Source organism: Geospiza fortis, unplaced genomic scaffold, assembly GCF_000277835.1.
Source record: "Geospiza fortis unplaced genomic scaffold, GeoFor_1.0 scaffold114, whole genome shotgun sequence".
In the NCBI taxonomy this organism is placed as follows: Eukaryota; Metazoa; Chordata; class Aves; order Passeriformes; family Thraupidae; genus Geospiza; species Geospiza fortis.
In genome coordinates this window covers 1,397,052-1,417,526 of record NW_005054383.1, presented here as the reverse complement: position 1 = coordinate 1,417,526, position 20,475 = coordinate 1,397,052, and the positions used below count along the sequence as shown (strand labels likewise).

General features: G+C 49.5%; 1 protein-coding gene across 1 annotated transcript in view; it reads left to right on the top strand.

Moving 5' to 3' along the window:
- LOC102038579 (syntaxin-binding protein 4-like) overlaps positions 1–14,213 on the top strand; it is a 38,307-nt gene extending 24,094 nt beyond the window's left edge. Inside the window, exons 11-22 of the mRNA XM_014308765.2 lie at positions 553–625; positions 3,560–3,657; positions 5,252–5,348; positions 7,351–7,478; positions 7,970–8,062; positions 8,545–8,610; positions 8,711–8,899; positions 9,349–9,465; positions 10,570–10,619; positions 11,473–11,603; positions 12,869–12,926; positions 13,693–14,213. Of these exons, the coding sequence (XP_014164240.2) occupies positions 553–625; positions 3,560–3,657; positions 5,252–5,348; positions 7,351–7,478; positions 7,970–8,062; positions 8,545–8,610; positions 8,711–8,899; positions 9,349–9,465; positions 10,570–10,619; positions 11,473–11,603; positions 12,869–12,926; positions 13,693–13,795 (1,203 nt within the window). The 3' untranslated portion in view covers positions 13,796–14,213. The remainder of the gene's footprint in view (positions 1–552; positions 626–3,559; positions 3,658–5,251; positions 5,349–7,350; positions 7,479–7,969; positions 8,063–8,544; positions 8,611–8,710; positions 8,900–9,348; positions 9,466–10,569; positions 10,620–11,472; positions 11,604–12,868; positions 12,927–13,692) is intronic.
- Positions 14,214–20,475: the final 6,262 nt, after the last annotated feature.

Here is a 20,475-nt window from a genome sequence, read left to right as displayed (position 1 = left end):
CTGCCTGTCTGTATGTCCTCACACCAGTCCTGTGCCCTCTTGGCACCCAAGTCCCCAGCTGTGTCACAGCTCTCTTGGTGGTGCTCACCCTTGGATTATTTTTCCCTCTTCCTTGTGCTTTCAGCCATGACATAGCACACAAAAAAGGGTGTGAACTGATCTCAGCTTCCTGCCCTGCTCACTGGGATAATTATGGGTTTGGGCTAAATATTACACCTGGCTGTGGCCAGACTTGGGACCTCCCTGCCGGATTGGATGCAGAGCTGAAGGGAGAACCTCTGAAGGGAAACCAGGCAAGGCCAAAACCAGCCCCAGCACTCAAGCACAGTTACAGAAAGGACAGAAATGTTTGTGTGTGACCAGAGGTTTTGGGGTGGCTTAGCCTGTGCCAGGTCCTCCCAGAGAAACCCCTGGAATCTCTTTAGGCCCACCTACACAAAGGATGGATGCAGTGCCCTCATGGCTTTGCCTTGAACTCGATCTCCTGCTCATTATTTACACCAACAGATTCTCCTTAGCAACTGTCTGTGCCATTTTGTCTTGTTTTTCTAGAATAGACGTGAAAATCCTTTTCCTGTGCCTTCTTTGTCTCCGGACATTTGCCCACCAGAGCTCACAGTCTCAGGTGAGTCCTGCTCAACCATTCCCTTTGTGTGGGTGACAAACAGCTGTGGCTCCTCAGAGCTGAGGAAATTACAGAATCACAGAATCACAGAATCACAGAATGGATTGCCTTGGAAGGGACGTTAAAGCCCAGCCCAGCCCACCCCCTGCCATGGCTGGGACACCTTCCACTGTCCCAGGCTGCTCCAAGCCCCATCCAACCTGGCCTGGAACAATTCCAGGCAGGGGCAGCCACAGCTGCTCTGGGCACCCTGTGCCAGGGCCTGCCCACCCTCCCAGGGAACAATTCCTAATTCCCAATATCCCATCCATCCCTGCCCTCTGGCAGTGTAAAGCCATTCCTCTTGTCCTATCACCACATTTTTTTATCAGTGTTTATACTGCTGGAGTGGAATTTAATGGGGTGATAGTGACACTCAGCCTGCTCAGAGGGAGGGCAGGCAGCAGCTTGGTTTACTCAGTCAGTAGTAATTAGATCCATGTTTGCCCATAGTAGCAAAACTCTTTACTAAGGCATTTGAGGACTGAGGTATTCAAGAAACAAATTCCTCCACTCTCAGTCTGTGGCTCACTTGCAGCAGTGGCTTTGCCCACCTCAGACATGCAGCAGGATCTCCACAGGCCACATTCCCTTCTGGGGGGAATGGGAGGTTTTGGACACACAGCATAAAAGCAGTCAGGCAGAGAGTTGGGATGTACACAGCAACCCTGGGCTCTGAACAGGCTTTGAGGATGCCCTCAATTGGCCAAACTGGGAAATGGCTTAGAGATGTTAAATAAATCAGATTTCTTTCTACATCCAAGCTTCAGTTTTTGCTTATTTTCCATTCTGTGTTTCATCTTTATGCTCTGGGTCTCCTGAGCTCTTACCTTTTGTGGAGAGAACCACTCTGTTCATCCAACAGTGTGGCAGCAATGCGGGGTGAACCTGAATCACCCTGCAGCTTCCCAAATCCCTTAATGCTCTTGAGGAAACCTCAATAATCCCCAGAGCCCAGGGAGACAACCTCCACCAGGGTACCCCATACCCCTGTGACAGGAAGGTTACTGCTGCCCTGAGGGAAAGATGGACTTACCCAACAAATCCTGAACAAGTGCTGCCCACCATTCTTGCAGCCTCAAATCCAACAGCCCTTCCTTCCCTGGGACATTGGCTCTGCTAACAAATCCCTGTGTCTTGCTGCAATTCCCCTCTGGAAGGCTGAGAGCAAGCCCTGGAGCTAAACTGTGTTTAGTCCATCCCTGGGACCAGCAGGAGATGGAGCAGCTGCTCCCAGGGATGCCTGGCTCACCTTGGGCAAGCTCAGCAGCTTCAGCTCTGCCTTCCATGCTGCCCTGGAGAGGCCCTGGGATGGGGATGAGCTCTGTCCTCCCTTCCTGAGCACCCTGCAGATGCCAGGGACACTCTCAGGTGGCCACCACGGACAGCCAGTCCTGGTGATGGGGACAGAGCAACCCAGTACCAGCAGTGACCCACCCAGGGCCTGACTTAGCTGGGGATTTGCTCACTCCAGGATTTGAATGTGGGATGCCAAGGAGGCTTTGTGTCAATGTTGTCATCCATGGAGACAGACAAGTGGCTCTGAAAGAACAGCCAGGCTGGGAGCCTGGGCCAGGCAGTGCCTCTCTCTGGGTGCCTGATGGATGCCCTGGATATGGCTGTGTCCAGAGCTGACAGCAAAGGCACATGGAGCTAATCCTGATTAGCCATGGCTCCAAGGGTAATGGCTCTGCCCTTGAACTTGGAGAGGGAAGTGCTGGTGGCTGATCCAGCAAACCCATTTGCTGCCTCTTGCTGCTTCCCAGCTGCTGGCCTTAGCAGAGCAGATGGAGGCCTGGATTAGGAGGATTATGCAGCTCCTCTGTTACTCACTGCCTTCTCCTGGCACCTGGGCCCTGCCCCGATGGCCAGGAGGGTGAGGTGAGGGAGGAATGCTGCAGGGATTCTAGAGGAGCTGTGGGACTTGGCAAAACAGGGCTCTCTGTGATGTTATCCAGACCCAAGCAGCAACAAGAATTGCTCCCTGGGCAAGTCTCGTGACTGGCACCAGAAGGAACCTTGTCACTGGGCTGATGGTTTGAGGGTGGGCAGGGGCAAGCACAGACACCCTGCACCCTTCTGGAGTCTGGTTGGGTTCTTCCGGAGCAGTAACTCCTCCTGCAGCCCTCTTCCCAGGGGGTATTGTGGTTCCTTACAGGCAAGGGTTAATCATAATGGAAAAGGTGGGGTTCTCTCCAGGAATGGAGGGGCAGGAATGGACTTCTGTGCTCTGGACCTTTTCAGCTGTGCTGGCAATGCTGAGCCAGCTGTTGGCAGCTGGGTCCTCCAGCTCATGACAGCTTTTCACCAGTTCAGCAGCTGCTGCCTCTGCCTCTCTCTGCCTCTGTGCCTGCCTCACAACACATGTTTCTGCCCAAAACCCTGCCTGCCGAGATGAGGGGAAAAGGGTTCAAGGCTTTTTGCAGTCTTGGGGAGGGAAAAAAATCTCAGAGTGATGCTTTTCCACATCACTTTTAATCTGTTCATTCCCATGGGTGTCAGGAATTCTTTCTGTTTTGTTTAATCAGAGTAGACAAAAACCAGGCAGATTTTAATTCATTTTTCTCACATTTCACCATAACTCCAAGACTCCACAAAACTCAGTGATTGGAGATTTCCAAAGTGCTGGAAATTTTTTGCAGTCTTTTGTCCCTGGATGAAACATCTCACTTTAAACCATGCAGAAGCCCAGTTTCAGAAGGATTTCCCCACGTATCCAATCTTTCCAAGAGAGACCTAGTTCAGCCTTCCAGAACTGGTTTTAGTAAATCCTGGACTTGGATTTTTGCTCTGCTGCATGTATTTTATATTTCATGCAAGGAGAGATCTGAGTTTTGCTTTGCAGACACCTCTACCCAAATGCTTCCCCATTAATATTTGGTTTTGATTTTTCAGCACCCGCTTCAGCTTCTAACTACAAAGCAGCTTCAGGCACCAAACCTAAAGTAGCCCTGGATCCCCATATCCGGCTCAAGGATGGAAAACTGGAACTGGTGAGTGGCAGGGTGCCTCTCCCCAAAGCAAGGTCTCCTCCTTGTGCACTGTGCAGGAAATAGTCCAGCTTCAGCTGAGCTTGCTGGAGGTTGAGTCCAGCCTCTGAAGGTAAAGAGGGTGAAACATCCTGACTGTGTCCAAAGGGGCATTTAAACATCCCTTGGCTCATCTGGGCTATTTCTTGATGCTCCATGAAACTCCAGAAGTCTTTTCCTGGCAGCTGCACCTCCCTTGAACATCATGCCATTGGCTAAGGTTGTGCCCTCCAAACTTTTGGTGCTGCTGTCACTGCTAGGGTGACCTCAGGCAGCCTGGTGTGCGGGAGGGAAGGCTGAGACAGGAGTTATCTCATCGAGGAGCCATCCAGAACCGCTGATTCTTCCACCAGTTTGTGGAGAACACATTCCACGGGCATGGAGCAGAGCTGCTCACCTGCTCGCCGAGACCCTGGGGAGGGACAGGGTGCCTTGGGGGGCCGTGTCCCAGTCTGGCACCTTGGGTTCTTCCGGCGTTTGAGGGGGGATGCGGGGACAGAGCCCTTTGTGCGGGGCCGGGGACACCACGGAGGCCCCGATGTGACGAACATCTGCTGCCCCCCGACGGCAGCGCAGCGGAGCCGCTCTCTGAGCCCGGAATTCTGAAGCGGATCCGGAGTGGCATTCGCACAGAGACCTCTGCTCCTCTCGGCTGGCAGGAGCGCAGCGCTTGGCTTCACTTTTCAAAGCTCTGTTAGCTGGGGGGTGACACCGACTGGCACGACCCGAGGTGGCTTTGGGGTGGCCAACATCCCAAAGTCAGGGAGCCTGCCGCAGTGCCTTGCTCAGGGGGGGTGGGCAGAGGAGCGGGAGGTGGGAACGGGACAGCACAGGGATCCCAGGGACTCGGTGCTGGTGCTGGAAGGTGAGCGAGGATCCCTCCCCAGCCCCTTCCCAGGGAATTTCCGGGAGCTGCCGTGAGCAGGAGCTGTGAGTGCAGCCTGGCCCAGGTGAGCGATTCACTCAGGCTCTTTCCCAGAGTCTGCTGAGCTCGACTTTGTGTTTTAAAAGCTTTCAGTTGCTGCTGCCAGCAGGGAAGTGGGGCTTGCACAGGCTTCTCTGCCTCTGTGTGCTGCCCTGAGGTTGAGCTGATAAATATCTGTAGAAGTTAGGGCATCAGGAGTAATGAGAGAGCAAAACATGCAGTGGAGGAGCAAAATGTTTGAATGTCTCCTCTCTCCATGAGAAACAGTCTGTTAATAGCTTTTATCTTCCTGGTCCCAAACACAATTTCTGAGCAGTAAGAGAAAGGAGAGGCTGAGCTCTTGCCAGCTGAGACTTGCTGAAACTCCACTGGCTTTTGATAAAAGTCCTGAAAACTCATCGGAGCTGCAAATCTGATTGCAGATAAAATGTTCTTGGAGGGATGTGAACCTGTGTTCAGGAACAGACATTTCTGTACCTGTGCAGCAAAGGAGACACTGCAAATCCAATCCAAGCCTGTTCCTTTGAGAGATACTGCCTGGAGAAACCCAGCACCAAGTGTCTTCCCAGTGCTTACCCCAAAGAATTGCTTTTCCAGTATTTTTCTTTTTAAAGGCTCTTGTTTCTGCTCCAGGTTCTGCAGTACCTTGGTCTGGATGTGACCGAGGAGAAGAAGAGGCAGCTCCGGCAAAGCCTGACCACGGACTCGCAGGGGACTGTGGCCTATGGAGGTGAGCAGGGGCTCTGCCCAGGGGGATCTGACATTTCTGTGCAGCTTCACTGGCAGCTAAAAAGGGAAAAAGGGACAGAAGTGGCTGGGGAGACACCTGCCTGGGGAGGGATGGAGCCTATAAAGAGGGGAAGTCACAAACACAAAAGAAGGCATTCTGTAGAATCATGGAATCCTGGAATGGGTTGGGTTGGAAGGGACCTCAAAATTCATCTCATTCCACCAGACACCTTCCACTATCCCAGGCTGCTCCAAGCCCTGTCCAAGAGGACACTTCCAGGGATGGATCAGCCACAGCTTCACTCTGAAACCAGTGCCAGGGCCTCACTGCACTCACAGGGAAGAATTTATTCCTAACATCTAATCGAAACATACTCTCTGTCAGTTTAAAGCCATTCCCACTGTCCTATCATTGGTAAAATCAGACTAAAAGAAAGTTGGTGCAAGGGTTTACTTTCCTTAAAATCCCAGCTTTCCTAGCAGGAGCTGGCCAGAGGAGACACAGAAAATGAAAGCCAGTTCTGCTTTCTGTGGCCTTCCAGAGCACGGCTGGCCCACAGGGTCTGCTCCCCAGAAGGCTTTCAGCAAAAATCCAAAACCATCAGCAATGTCCTGAGCAGAGAGAACAGTCACAAGGCATCTGGATCAATGTTTTGTGCAGAGGGAGGGATGGGACACAGAACCACGGCCCTCTCCTGTGAGTGACTGGAGTTGTAATTTGTGGAAACAGAAATGAGGATGATTGGGGGTATTTAGCAAATGTGCTGCTTTTGCAGAGAGACTCTGGCTCCTGCTGCAGCCCAGGGACCATCCAGGACAGGCTTCAAGGTGGGACCCTGTGAACCTCATGAAGTTCACCAAAGCCAAGTGCATGTTCTGCACCTGGATCAGGGCAGCCGCAAGCACAAATCCAGGCTGGGTAGAGAAGGGATGGAAAGCAGCCCTGAGGGAGGATTTGGGATGTTGGAGGATGAGAGCTGGACATGCCCTGGCTGGGAGCACCCAGAAACCCCCCTGGGCTGGGCTGAGCCCTGGTAGGGGCAGCAGGAGGGGGGATTCTGCTCCCTCAGGTGAGACCCCACCTGCTGAGCTGCCTCCTCCAGCTTGGGGAAGATCTCAGAGCCCCTTGCAGGGCCTGAAGGGGCTCCAGGAGAGCTGCAGAGGGACTGGGGACAAGGGATGGAGGGACAGGACACAGGGAATGGCTTCCCACTGCCAGAGGGCAGGGATGGAATTATTGGGAATTAGGAATTGTTCCCTGTGAGGGTGGGCAGGCCCTGGCACAGGGTGCCCAGAGCAGCTGTGGCTGCCCCTGCATCCCTGGCAGTGCCCAAGGCCAGGTTGAACAGGGTATGGAGCCACCTGGGACAGTGGGAGGTGTCCCTGCCCATGGCAGGGGGTGGGATGGAATAAAATCATCTTTATGGTCCCTTTGTGCCCAAACCATTCCATGTTTCTGTGATTCTGTGACTGGAAGCTCTGGGACCCTGGTGCCACCTCCCTGATGGTCCCCACCTGTCCCACACAGCCCCTTCTGCTGTGCCTTCCTTCATGTCTGAAAGCAGAATTAATGTGGATTTTCAAACTTGTAAATCTAACACTTTTTCTAAGTACTGAACTCACTGAGTTGTGTTTTTGTTTATATCAGCAATGTGAGAAATGGCAGCAGGTGCCTTTTTTCAGGGAAATGTGGGTTTAGCTTAAAATTTTAAAACTTTCAGAACCACAGTCGTGAAAACTCCCCTGTGAAAATATCTGGGGTTTTCTGGGTGTTAAAAATGTCATTTTTTCAGTTGGATAAGGAACAGGAGTCTAATAAAGGCTGTCAACAACTCATTTAAGCTTGATGGGATTGCTGACAAACCCAGGATTATTAGGGAAACCTGTCTGGCATCTCTAAACTCTGCTTGGCACCAGTGGATGGCCCCAAAATCAGTGGCATTTTCTCCTAACCCACAGCAATTTTCTCTTTTAGCCTGGTAAAAACTGCTTGTTTCTCACAGATGTTCTCCAAGCACTCAGGGATCTGATGCAGGAGGAGCTGGACGAGGCTGGTCTGGATTCCAGCTCTGTGCTCTTCACTCAGCATGAAGTGGCCAATTTGCTGGATACATCAGCTTTTCACTCCCTGGTCAGTCACCCCAAAGCTCTGCTACATTGAATCCATGGATCTTCTACATGAAATCCATGGAATTCTGAGATGGGAAAAGCTAAATTACAATTTTCTGGTTGTTCTACAGTTAGAAAGACAAAGCAGAACTATTAATTAATCATTTTTTAAATAGAAAATTCTATAAAATACCTCAAACTTCTCATTTTTAATAAGGAAATAAGAGTATCTATGGGATAATATGAGGAAGCAGCCTGGCAGTTATGCAGAAGGAGAAATAGCCATAATTAATCAATTCTAAGTAATTTCATTTGGTTCACAAAGTGAAAATTCACTCTAGCTCAGCCATATCAGCAATGATGGGAATCAGAGAGTGAAATTCTGTGGGGCAAAATGAACCATGCTGGAGCTGAATTATTTAATGTGCCTTTTGATCTATTGCATAAAAATGCTGACTCCTTTTTTAGGCGATTTTGATTCAATGTGTGATGAGTCTGTCCCTCTCCTTGCAGACCTTTGACTCTCTCAACAGCAATGGCAGCGAGGACCTGGAGCAGCTGCAGCTGGAGATGAGGGATCTGCGGCACGAAGTCCGCAGGCTGAAGGTTCAGAGCAGATTTCTTGGCTGGGGTGTTGTGCTGTAGCTCTCTGTAGGGGTAATGGGGTGGCGTGTCCCTCTGGAGAAGTCACCAGTTTGCATTCTGTGCATTCCTCGTCACACAGGAGCCTCTCACCCTCCACTCTCCTTAATTGCCTCTTTCTCGCTCTCAACCTCAAAGGAAAACTTCTTTGTACTCAAAGCATGCAGGCCCTTCTCAGCAGGGAGTTAACAGATTTAAAAAGCAGCTCTCATTAAGAATTCCAGTGTGTGATTAACAGAAGCAGCACCTGTCCTCTCAGCCTCACCTGGCTGTGAGCACCTCAGCTGTATCCAGGTGGAATTCTTCAGGTCACAGCTCTAAAAACTCTCCCTGTGGGGGGACAAAGTATACAGAACTTCTGTAAAATAATATTCTGGTGGGTGGGGGCATTCTAGAAAATGTCCTGTCATTTGTTGCTTCTAATCTGGTGAAAATATTTCCCACAGTCTCTCCTGAGAGAAGTGGAGAGCAGCAAGAAGTCGATGGAGGATGAGCTTCAGAGGCTGAACCAAGTTAGTGGAGGGATTTCTGGGCTGCTGGGGTGGGTTTGGGGCTGGGTTTGGCAGCTGAGGGGGACGTGGTGTGCTCATCAGAACTTCCTGGTGCTTGCAGAAGGCGCTGGGGTTCCTGTCGGAGAACAGGAGCCTGCACAGCAAACTGCAGATGGCCGAGGTGGTGCAGAGACAGGCCCACAGTGCTGAGCAGGACTACGAGGAAGTGATCCACCTGCTGGAGGCTGAAATTGCAGAACTGAAGATGCAGCTGGCAGGGAAAAAAGCAAAGCATGTCTCTGAAATAGAGGTAATGCAACCCCCTGGAAAAACCCACAACCCTTCAGACTCTTCTTCTGTGGGTTCATAGAGTCATGGAATGATTTGGGCCAGAAGAGATCATAAGGCTCATCTCATTCCAACCCCCTGCCATGGGCAGGGACTCCTTCCACTATCCCAGGTTGTTCCAAGCCCCATCCAACCTGGCCTTGGACACTTCCAGGGGTGGGGCAGCCACTACTAAGGTTACCCTCCTTCTATTTACACAAGAGAAAATGAAATAGCACATAGATCATTTGCTGTGTGGGACCACAAGGCCAACACAGTTTCTGGATCTGTGTTATAATTTGCATAACTTCCACTGTCCCTTCCCAAACAACGCTGCTTTTGCTCGTAGCAAATGCCACAAACTGTTGTTTCCAAAAGCCAAGGCTGGAGCATCACCACCCCCTTTCTCCTCTTGCTGTGTCCCTGTGTCAGGAGGACATCCTGGAGCTGAAGAGGCAGCTGTCCCTGGCTGATGGCCAGCTACGAAAATCTGAAGTGTCCCGGAAGCGCCTGGAGATCTGCAATAGGAAGCTGCTCCTGTTTGTGCAGGTGAGGTGTGCACCTGCCCACTGCTGCAGCATCACCACGGCCTCTTTCCTTCAGGGTGCTTTTGCAAGTCCAATCAACTTCCTGCTCCATAAGCAAGAGGGGTTTTTTTCCTCTCTCACCCGAAAGTCACTGTCTGTTGGTTAGGAGGAAGCAGGGAATGAGCTCAGATCTCCTCATACCCCTGGGAGCAATGCAAACTCTGTGGTGCAGGTTTTGCTGGTGGCTCTGCTCTTCCTGGCTCCCTGTGCTGAGGCTGTCAAAATCATCCATGCTCACCTTCCCTTGCTATAGCTCTATAAATAGGAACCTGGAGAGTGGCTTTGCTCTTCCAGAGCTTTTCCCCCTGGATTTCCTGCAAAATCTCAGAGTTTAGTCTTTCATTTGGCAGGTTTTCCACTTCATTCCCTATATTGGGAGCGCCAGTCTGTGTAATTAATAAACTGGCCAGCATGGGAAGCATTAGTAGTCAGTGTTTCTGCTATGGCTACTGGTGGCCTGTCCCAAGAACTCTTGAAATCAAGCAGAAACAGTGGAGCAAAAGGAAATGTAGATGCTGTGTCCTCTGCTCCAGAGACAGAAGAATTAAATGCCTCCAGAACTTCAGCACTATGTGCTAGAGCCTGTGCAGTTTGGGGTCAGACTTTGGAGATACACCTCACTTGACCCCAGGGTCAAACATCACAGGATTTTGAGCACTGGAGCAAAATGTCTTCATTTTTCCTCCACCCCTCAGTAGTGTTGGAGAATTGCATGGTAATGAGAGCTTACACGTGCAGGTCCAGCCCAGGAGCTAGGGGTTGCTGGCAGCCATGATCACTGAAAGGCAGCCTGCAAAATAATTCCTTGGAAGAGGATTTTTGTGTTGCATTTCATGTATTTTAGCAGTGGTATTAAAATGCAGAATTCAGATGTGTCTGTAAATTCATGAATGCTGCCTGAGCTGCAAAAGGCCTTGAGATATTTGCTTCAAGGGCAATGAATAAGCAGAAGCTGATTACTGTCATATTAAATCTGATCATCAGGAAAAACCCATGGGGTTTGTTCTCAGGAATTATTCATTCCTACAAGTTTGAAACCCTTTTTTTTTTTTCTGTTGCATGACAGAACATTTACAAGGTCCTGAGCACACACAGTCATTTACCAGATGAGAAAAGGTAGGAGATGGCTTCTGGGAATGGTGAACAGCAACATGAAATGTCCTTTTCTGACCTTTCTCTGGGGAAGGTGCCTCACACGTAACCTACCCAGAGTTTCTAAACATACTTTCACTTTGGAAGTGAAACCATGGGAGAAAGATGATCTGGAGGCTGCTGGTGGGTTGGTGCTGGGGGACTTGGGCCTCTGTTCAGGCTTTTTTTGGGAGTGAGTAGCTGAAAGTCAGCTTGAGTTGAATTGCTCTTGTCAGCAGAGACCCCAGGCATGTTGTTTCAGAGCAGCAGAGTTTTGACCCACCTGCTTTTCCAAACATAAACCAGGTTTTGGCTCCAGGACCACATCCTTTTTTATCAGCAGTTAGAGCAGACAGAGTGTAAGCAAAGAGCTCTCCAGACTCTCAGCTGCATGAATGGCTGCAGAAACAGAGCTCAGGCTTCTGGACTCCCCTCCAACCCGAGCCTATCTCCTATCACTTGGGCATAAATGTATCACAACTCTCTGTGTGTTTTTAACTGACTAGATCATTGAAAAGTCACTGTCCCATCGATAATGACCAGTCCCTTTAAAAGCCAGTTTTTAAGAGGGATGGAAATCAGTTTTTAAGTTTCCAAGCTGGTTATTTCTAATATAATGCAGGGGAAATGGTTTTGACAAATTCTAAAGAATACTTTGCTATTTTTCTGTAACAAAGCAATGCAAGTGTGTCTAACAGACACTTGAATGAGGAGGGATGGAGATGCAACCCCCCAAACACACAGAATTTATGTAGCAGATCCTTCCTGAGAGGCTGGCCAGGATTGTCAATGCCCATTCTCTGATAGAAGTATTGATGGCACTTTCCGTATTTATAAGCGTCAACCATGAAACAGAAGAGGATAAAACAGATGCAGTCTCAGACACATCTCTTCCACCTTCAGATCTTGTTGACCTTTTGCTATCAGAAGCTAAAGAACTGTTAGCACCAATCCTCTCCAACAAGGACGGTAAGCACTAAATTAACTGCAGAAAGCTGAATCCCAGCAAGTCTCAGGGATCTCTGCCAGTTTTATTGGCAGTTTCCAGCACCTTCCATATTTTTCCATACCAGTTGAGCCTCCCTGATTCTCTCATGCTCACTGAGATGTAATTACCCTATATCCATGTGACTCATCTGTGAATCTGCAATGCAGACTCGCAGGGTATGGAGTCAAAGACTTGTGCCCAGGGCCAGAGGAAAGGTGTTTATCCAGGGGAAAAACCCTGACAGGCAGGAGGAGGGTTTCACAGAATCACTGAAATGCTGCTTGAAAGGGACTGCTGGAGATCAGATCTTCTGCTCCAGGTAGGGCCATCCCAGTAGAGGGGATCTGCAGTTTAGCAGGGGTTTAGCCAGCCAGGATGGAGATCCACAGCCTTCCTGGATGGTGTTCCCTCACTGCTCTGTGACAAAGATCTCCCCAGCACCCAGCCTGAGCTCCCCCAGGGGCAGCCTGTGGCCTCTGCCCCCAGTTACACTGGCTGCACTGCCAAAAACAGCTCAGCTCCACATCCTTTAATTACCCCTGATGTAGCAGTGGGGGCTGTGAAGTTGCCTCCTGGCCTCCTCTTTGCCAGGCTAAACAAGCCCAGCTCCCTCTGCCCTGCCCAGCTTCTCCCTGCAGGCCTGGGGCTTCCCTTGCTGGATCCTGTCCAGTTTCCCAACAGCTTTAAACCCAGCATCCAAACTTTCCTTCTGCCATTCGGGTACCATTACAGCAATGCTGAGCAGAAGGGAACAACCACCTCCCGTTTCCTTGGAGTAAAAACCAGCCATGCTCCCTTTTCCTCACATCTGTGAGCAAACCAGGCAACAGGCATCCAGCTCCATGGGAGTCTGGATTGGCTTTCCCAGTCTGGGACTCTGAGCTGGTCCATAAGTCATAGACATTTCTTGGTGGCAATTATTTGACCCTGCTTGTCTGTACCCCCACAAAATGCGTGTCTGACATCCTCAGTGTCATGTCCAGGTGAATGCACAGCCCCAAACAGGTGCCCAGTCCTTGCCCTTTGATGCTATTCACCAGCTGAGTGTGGCCACAGCCCAGCACTGGCTTTGTCTCAAAGCACAAGACACAAAGGAAATAATTGCAGCCTTTCAGGAGCACCTCTGGCTTATGAGTGCTGTCAGCATTTTCTGAGCTCCTGCCCCATTTAAATGTGCTTTAGCATAATGCAGCAGCATTGGGCATGTTCTCTGCACTAACACTTGGCTCTGTGCTTCCATCTGCAGCTCTGCCATGGGACAGGGACCAGTGCCTGCCTGCTGAAGGAATCCCAAATTACAAGGAGTAGGTGTCAAAACTGCTGTGGTCTGTAATTTGGACAACATAGATACTAAAAACTCCTGTTAGTTTTGTTGGGGTTTTTTAACCAAAACTGTTGCTTGATGACTTTTGATCAGACAGTCTAGGAGAGGCCTCCAGATGGCCATGACAGAGAAATGCTGTGAAATTCCTAGACAGAAAGAGACTTCCCACCCTTCACGGTGTGAATTCCTGGATTTCTCTTTTGCTTTATAAAATGCTGGTTTTCCTTCAGGCCAGATGGGAATTTGTGGTTCTGTGGCTTGTCTAGCCAGCATTTTTACAGTGCACTCTGTGTAAGGGAAAAAGCATCACTGAATATGTTAATTTTTTATGCTGTGATATTGAGATGCTGTGAAGCTCCAGACAAGGAAAGCAGGATGACTTGGCTTTGTTTGGACCTTAAACTGTTAAATTTCCCTGAAACCTCTTAAACTGCTTGTATTTAACAGAGCCATTTCCCAAAGTTATCTGAAAGGGCACTTTGAGACCTAAATATCTCCTACTGCTTTCTTAGCTTAACTCAACCTGAAGATCTGCCAGCACGGTTTTTTGTTTAGGTACAAAGTACCCATTTGCAAATGATAATTTCAAGGTTATGAAAAGCATTTTCAGACAAAACAGGCAGCCTGCACAGTCTAACCAGGCAAGATCTGTGGCTGCTTCTTCTTTCCTAAATAACAAGTGCTGTCTTCACATTACCCTCTGTGTCCTCCTTCCAAACTACCTAAGGCATATTTCTCCTTTTCAGCCACCTTCATCAGAAGACCACGTGGCCCCCTCCTGCAGGCCAGACCAAGAGTGACCAACCACAGCCACCAAGCCCCACAGAACTGCCTAAGAAGTCGACATAAATATCCCATGGCTTGGTGGTGCTCCGAATCATGGCCATTCATCCCATGGGAGATGGGAAAGACACCCCCCAGGCACCTCAGCTTCCAGGCCCAGCAGACTGAGAACAAGCTTTCTGACACAAGAATCATTCTTCCTAAATATCCAAGACTTTTTCAGCAACCTCCCCTGCGTGTCTACCTCTGAGTTATCATACAAGGCTTTTTGCTCACGGTTTTGCAGCTTTATAGGAAAAATATTCTCATGAGGCTACAGAGGCCTGGATTTCTGTGGCAGCCTTTTAGAGCTTGTATTCTGGGTAGCATGAATGTACCTGAGGGACTCAGGGGTCTCCAACAGATCCCTTTTGGTATTTCAGATGAAAAACCAAAGTCTATTTAGTGACTGTAATCAAAGCAGCTTAATCCCTAGTGTCCTAGTTGTCTTGGGATAGGTACTTCTCTTTTTATTCTTTTTGTATAGCTTATCCCAGCTGCAGTGCTTGGAGAGGGGAGCAGCAGCTCAGGCAGTTGCTGACCAGAGTGCAGGACAGGCAGCAGGGTGCTCTGGTCACAGCGTGGACAGCGAGCCCTCCCTGGAACGCGGGGCAGGACATAGTGAACATAGCTCAGTAAAGGTCCCTGCTGTCACTGGGAAATGAGATCCACGTGATGCAAGACTGGGACAGCAGTGGATGGGGATCAGATCTGAGATGGGCAGAGGTCTGGAAAATAAAATGGAAACACTCCTCACAAGGAGTTTGCTCTCTGGGTTCTGATTGCAGCTGCTGCATTCGGCTTCTCACAAAGACACAGCCTGAGACCATTTTTCCTCCCTCTTATTTTGGCAGCTCCTGGGGAGATGCATTGAGAAGTTGCAGGAAAATGGGGTACAATCTGGCTTTTACAAATAATTTGTTAAGATTACTTCAAATCTTCTTTGTGGGGGTTCAAAGCATGTGGATCCTTTATTGTCTAAATTAAAGGCTTAGGCAAAATCATGACCCTCACCAGCATCTCCTGCACTCGAGGTTTCACTGCACTGCTAAACCAGCAACTGTGTGGTGGAATATATCACATAAATAACCAGTCTGAAATTTTGGGTAAGCTTAATTTCATAGCTTGGGGTAAATTAAATATTGGGAGTGCATACCTCAGAATATAAATTAAAGGACTTCTTTGAAAAGGAGACATAATCCTTTGGACTGCTTACAAGGAATATTCCCAGGAAGGAGAAAATATTCATCTTGGGATATCCTGTTTAATAGCTCATTCCCCAGTGCTCTCTGCTGTGATGGAATGATAGCAAATCCTGCTGTTACCTGTGGGTTTGGCCCTAGAGCTTTGTTCTCATCTCCTGTGTCACACAGACAGGTAAGAGGCACACACAGCAAAATCCAGTTTCACCAGTCTGGTGTACCCTGGCTCTGGAAAAACACCTCCACTTCCCCTGGGGTTAACCAGCAGATCCCAATCTGCTCCTGGCAGGGTCTCTCCAAAAGCATTTGGCTGGAGGTGGCATCCTAGGGAGATGTCTCCAGCCACTGCTTGTCACACTTGTCAGGGAACAGCACAAACAGGATTTTGGGAAGGAGCAGGTCTTGGGTTGTGCTGTGTTATTTCATCTACCCAATGTCACTTGAGACACCTGGGAGAAAAGAGCAAAGTTGTGGGGGAAACACACCTGTTTAGGCTGCACTTAATCAGCTAGAAAATCAACAATCTGTTGTGGAAATCCACAGAAGTTTCAATACCATCCCTGACAGTCATGGAATTGAGTAATTTTCTCAAAATACAAGTTCTGAACTCCACCTCCTTGAGTGCTGGAAAGGCACAGACCAGGACTGTCCCAGCAGGGACCATCTACATGGCCTGAAAGAGAAACTCCTGATGCTGCTTCCACAGTCTGTATTATTCCATAGAAGTGTATTTAAGGTCCCAAGAAAGAAGATTTCATATTAAAGCATCACAGTGGGGGGTGAGGGTTTGGCTGAAATAAGCATTGTGTGGTTGGTGCTGGCACCTGGCAAGGGGTGGAAAGAAGGGGATGCTGCTCCAAGGCCTCTGTATTTGGGGTATCCTGAGCTGTCTGTTTCCAAAAGAGCTGTGAAGTTCTCAAACTTTTAAATTTAAATTTAATAATAATAATAATTTAAATTTTAAACCTCTGAGGCACAGAGCCTCAACAGCTCTGTGCTCTCAGCTTACTGGCTCTGGAAGGGAAATCCTCCATGTTCCCATCAGCCACTGGAGAGCCTCATGTCAAACAAAGATCAAGCATTGCATGCTTCCCAAAGCTTTCACGTTTCTCAGCTGGTTTCCAGTATTTCCTCTGAATTTACCATATTCCTGTGCCTTTGCTCCAAGCCCAGCAGAGTTCCCTGTCTCTGTTAACCCTGCTGTTCCAACACCACCTCTGCAGAGCAGTGCTCAGAGCTAAGCCCTGACAAGAGCTGTGCTCCTGGAGGTGACACTGATTTTGGTGACCCAGAATAGCAAACCTGTGTCAGGCTTTACTCCCAGGCAAGGGGAATCAGGCAGAACACAGCAAGGCACAGGGTGACATCTCCTCACAGAACTACCAAGAGGCAAAAGGGGAAATGCATAAAGGAACAAGCAGCACAGAAAGAGAAGTTATTTAAATAGGGTGTTCTTTATTCGTACAGAGCCTGTCTAGCACTCTGCAAGAGAGCTGAATTCCGGGTTAATTTGCAATACTTTTGGCTTGCTTGTAAGGTTGTGGAGATGTGCTGCTGTCACAATGTGCTGTGTTTGTCTCAGAGAATGTGCCTTGGAGGGTCCCAGAATGACTGCACAGAAATGAGAAGGAGTATTTGTGATAAAAATGAGACCTGAATGGTATTAGGTCTTCCTGAGTGGCCTTCCAGATCCTGAAGGGATCCTACACTAAAGATGGAGGGGGACTTTTTACAAGAACATGTACAAGAACAGGACAAAGGAGAATTCTTCACACTGACAGAGAGCAGGTTTGGATTGGATTTCAGGAAAAACTTTCCTGTGAGGGTGGTGGGGCCCTGGCACAGAGCAGCTGTGGCTGCCCAGACCTGGCAGTGCCCAGGGCCAGTTGGACAGGGCTTGGAGCAGCCTGGGATGGTGGAAGGTGTCCCTGCCCATGGTAGGGGGTGGAACTGGATGAGTTTTAAGGTCCCTTCCAGCCCAAACCATTCTGTGTTTCCATGATTCTATGATAGGCTGGAATATGGCAAATATTTTATGAGCCAAAATGCAGAGAGACCCCCATAAACAGAGCATGTCAACACACTGCAGGAGATGAACTCAAAAAGATGCATTTAAAGAGCATCAGTGGGATCAGCTGTTGAGCTGGAAGCTTTGGGGGTTAAATATTAGTGATGTGATGGGTTTATTTTGTATTTCTCTTATGCAAAGCAGAAATTCAGTTCTTAGCTGCTGGTGGGTCAGAGGGTGGGAGCCCCCTCTGCCTCACAAAACAAAACCAAACCAAGATTGGAGCATCCATTTCAAAAGCTGCAGAAGCAGGGAAGGCAGGGCAGGGAGCCCCAGCATTGTCCTGGAAGGTGAATGTAGCAGAGCCATTAGCACACTGCTCATCTGCAGTCCCACGGGGAAAGGAACCCAATCTCAGCCTGCTGCTCTCCGGTTTCATCTCTGCCACCTCGCTGGGTGACCTTGGGCAGCATATTTCATCTCAGGTTTGCACCAAAAAACAAACGGGACCGAGAGTGGCACGGGCAAGGCAAAGGCCAAAGGGATCCACGGGATGTGGGGCAACCTCCCGGCACGAGGGGGTCTGGGAGAGCTCTGGGGTTGGGTACTGCTGGTCTGCTTTCAGTCGAGAAAATATCAATGTTTCAGCTTTTCCTGGCTCTCAGAACAGCAGATCCAGCTTTTGCTCAGCTCTGGTGAAACAGAGCGAGATGAAGCGTTAAAAGGTGTTTTTACCGAGGTGTGGAGGTGCAGAGGGGAGCTCCAGCCCAGAACGGTGCAGGGGAGGAGCTGCTGTGTCTCTCCCAGCGCTGGAGGTCTGTGGGGAGCCTCTTCTTCCTCCCAGCTCCCCTGTGACACCTGGACTGCAGCCCACGTTCAGAGAGTGGAATTCACCTCCACGCTGCTTAAATGGGCTCTAAAAGGCAGGTGAACTTTACTGCTGAATTTTTAAAGCAAGCCTTTAATGTTTAACCAGTGCTCAGTGCTGATTTTCTAAGGGTTGTTGGACAGCAGCTCCTCAGAGTGGCCCTGCAGGAAGGGCTGGGCTGGAGGTGTGAAGCTGCTTTTGCCTTTTCCTTTCCCTTTCCCTGAGGGATCCTCCCCCTGCTCAGGGCCGAGTTACCCCAGCACCTCCATCACAAACCACTGAATTTTCTGGCCTCTCTGACTGCAGCTTTGCCACAAACCTCCTTTGCAAGTTCTTTCAGCTGCTTCCCTAATAAGGTAAATAGGAATAACAATACCATGAGCAATCCCTACAAGCTTTTTCCTGCACATGATGTGCCAATGCATTTGAATTGCTGTTGAATTTTTTAATTTATGCCACCAAATGAGGAAGAGAAGTTGAGACAAAAGCGCAATTTGAAGTTAAATGCCCTTGTAAAGGGGGAACTGGGGGCTGAATGGTATCTCCAGGCCAGATGTCCTTCCTGGAAGACATTCTCCTTTCTAACTGCAGGAGTTCCTGGGCTGGGCTGCTGCAGGGTGAGAACTTCTTTCTGAGGAGCTCCCATGAGAAAAAACTGAGGGTCAGTGCCAGCCCTTGAGGCTAACACCCAGTCCTGGTAGGTGGGAGGACAGTCAGGGCCCTTGGGAACGCCCTGGAGAGTTGGCCCCGTGTCAGGAAAAGGCAGCCCACTGCCACTGGAAAATGCCAAGGTGACCTTCTGGCAGCAGGAGAAAACAAGTGTTGGAAAATAGGAATTTAGTCAAGGCTGCACAGCAGAGAAAAAGATGGATTGGGACTCACAAAATCCAGCTTTTATGACCTGAACAAAAGGGAAACAACCACAATTAGGGCACAAAGTAGTTACAGGCTGGTGTAAATTCTGTAGCAAGAAGATGGAAATAGTGCTTTCTTTTTCCTTGTTTTCTCTGAGGAAATTTCGTAGTAAATGAGGAACAAGAGAGACATACAGCTTCTTTAAAAAAGAAAGTTGCTTTGTGATTCAGAATATTTATTTATAATATTCAGAAATTCAGAATATTTATTTATAAATAAATACATTTTGTTTTTATTCTGAATATATATTTATAAAGTAGACTTTGCAGGCCTTGAGTAACTTTGTGGCTTTTGATGCCAAGTTATGCTGCAAAGGTCTTTAGGAAAAGTGCTCTGGCTCCACAGGCTGCAGCCCTGGGAGCTCTGACATTTGATGGTCAATGGTTGTTCTTGAGCAGTGTCAGGCTGGTCTCCTCAGTCTGAGATAGCAGAACATTTCAGGAAATACTGCTGATCAGAAATAGCACTGCAGCTTCCTGAAATGCCTGCCCAGATAAGGGGACACTCCACAGCTGGAAGCGATAAGGAGGCAGGAAAAGACAAAGCAGCAGTAAATGTGATGTTACTTCAATACCAGCAGGCAAAGGGGCACCTGGTCCTTAGGGAGAACCTGAAAGGAGGCTCTGAAAGTGCAAAACATCCCCCAGCCAGTGTCCCACATCCTTCTCCTCCACCACTCTTGGTGCCACACGCCTCTCCTGCCCCAGGACCAGCTGCTCAGGCACTCTTTGACACCCCAAAGTCAGGCAGTGTTGGCATCATTTCCTCCACAGAGCCACGGCCCCAAGGACTGTCACTGAATGGTGACAACTGCCCAGCACACGGCCTGACAAACAGGGGGCACTCACCCTGAGCTGCAAAGCCCCAGGATTCAGCAAACACTGCTCAGGCTTTCAGAGCTGGTGGGAGAGGGGAGGCTGAGGGGTGAGGATGTCTCCCAGGGTCCTTCTCAGTGTCACTTGTCTGGGTGATCCCCTGGCACCTCATCCCAGAGTACAGTTTGGGGAATATTTGCTCAAGGAGTGGGTTCACAGGTGTGTAATAGATCATGTAATAAACAATACAGTGCAGTGATACAGTAAAGGGCAGAGGTGAGCAGGTCCCTTTGCTCTGATCTACCCTGGGACGAGCAGGATTAGATTGTGTTTGGGAGCTGTGGCTCTGCCTCCTCCTGCCCTGACCCAAGAAGGTTCCTCCTCAAGGGCAGGTGCCAGCTGGGGGAGAATCACAGAAACATGGAATATCCTGAATTGAAAGGGTCCCATCAGGATCATCCAGTCCAACACAGCCCTGCACAGGACACTCCGACAATCCCACCCTGTGCCCGAGAGCGCTGTCCAAGCACTCCTGGAGCTCAGGCAGGGCTGCTGCTGTGACCCCTCTGTGGGGTGGGGTGAGCCCATCTCCACACACAGCCCTCGTTATTCTCCTTTTCTGCCCACACGAGACCTCACCTGGAGACGTGCCCGGGGCTGAAGTCCTCAGCACAAAAAGGACACGGAGCTGCCAGAGCGAGTCCAGAGGAGGCAGCAGGATGACCAGAGGCATGGAGCAGCTCTGCTGTGGGGACAGCCTGAGAGAGCTGGAGACTCAGACTTCAGAGCCCTTTCCAGTGCCTAAAGGGGCTCCAGGAGATCTGGAGAGGGACTTGGGACAGGGGATGGGATGACAGGCCAAGGGGGAAGGGCAGGGTTCGGTGGGACATTGGGCAGCG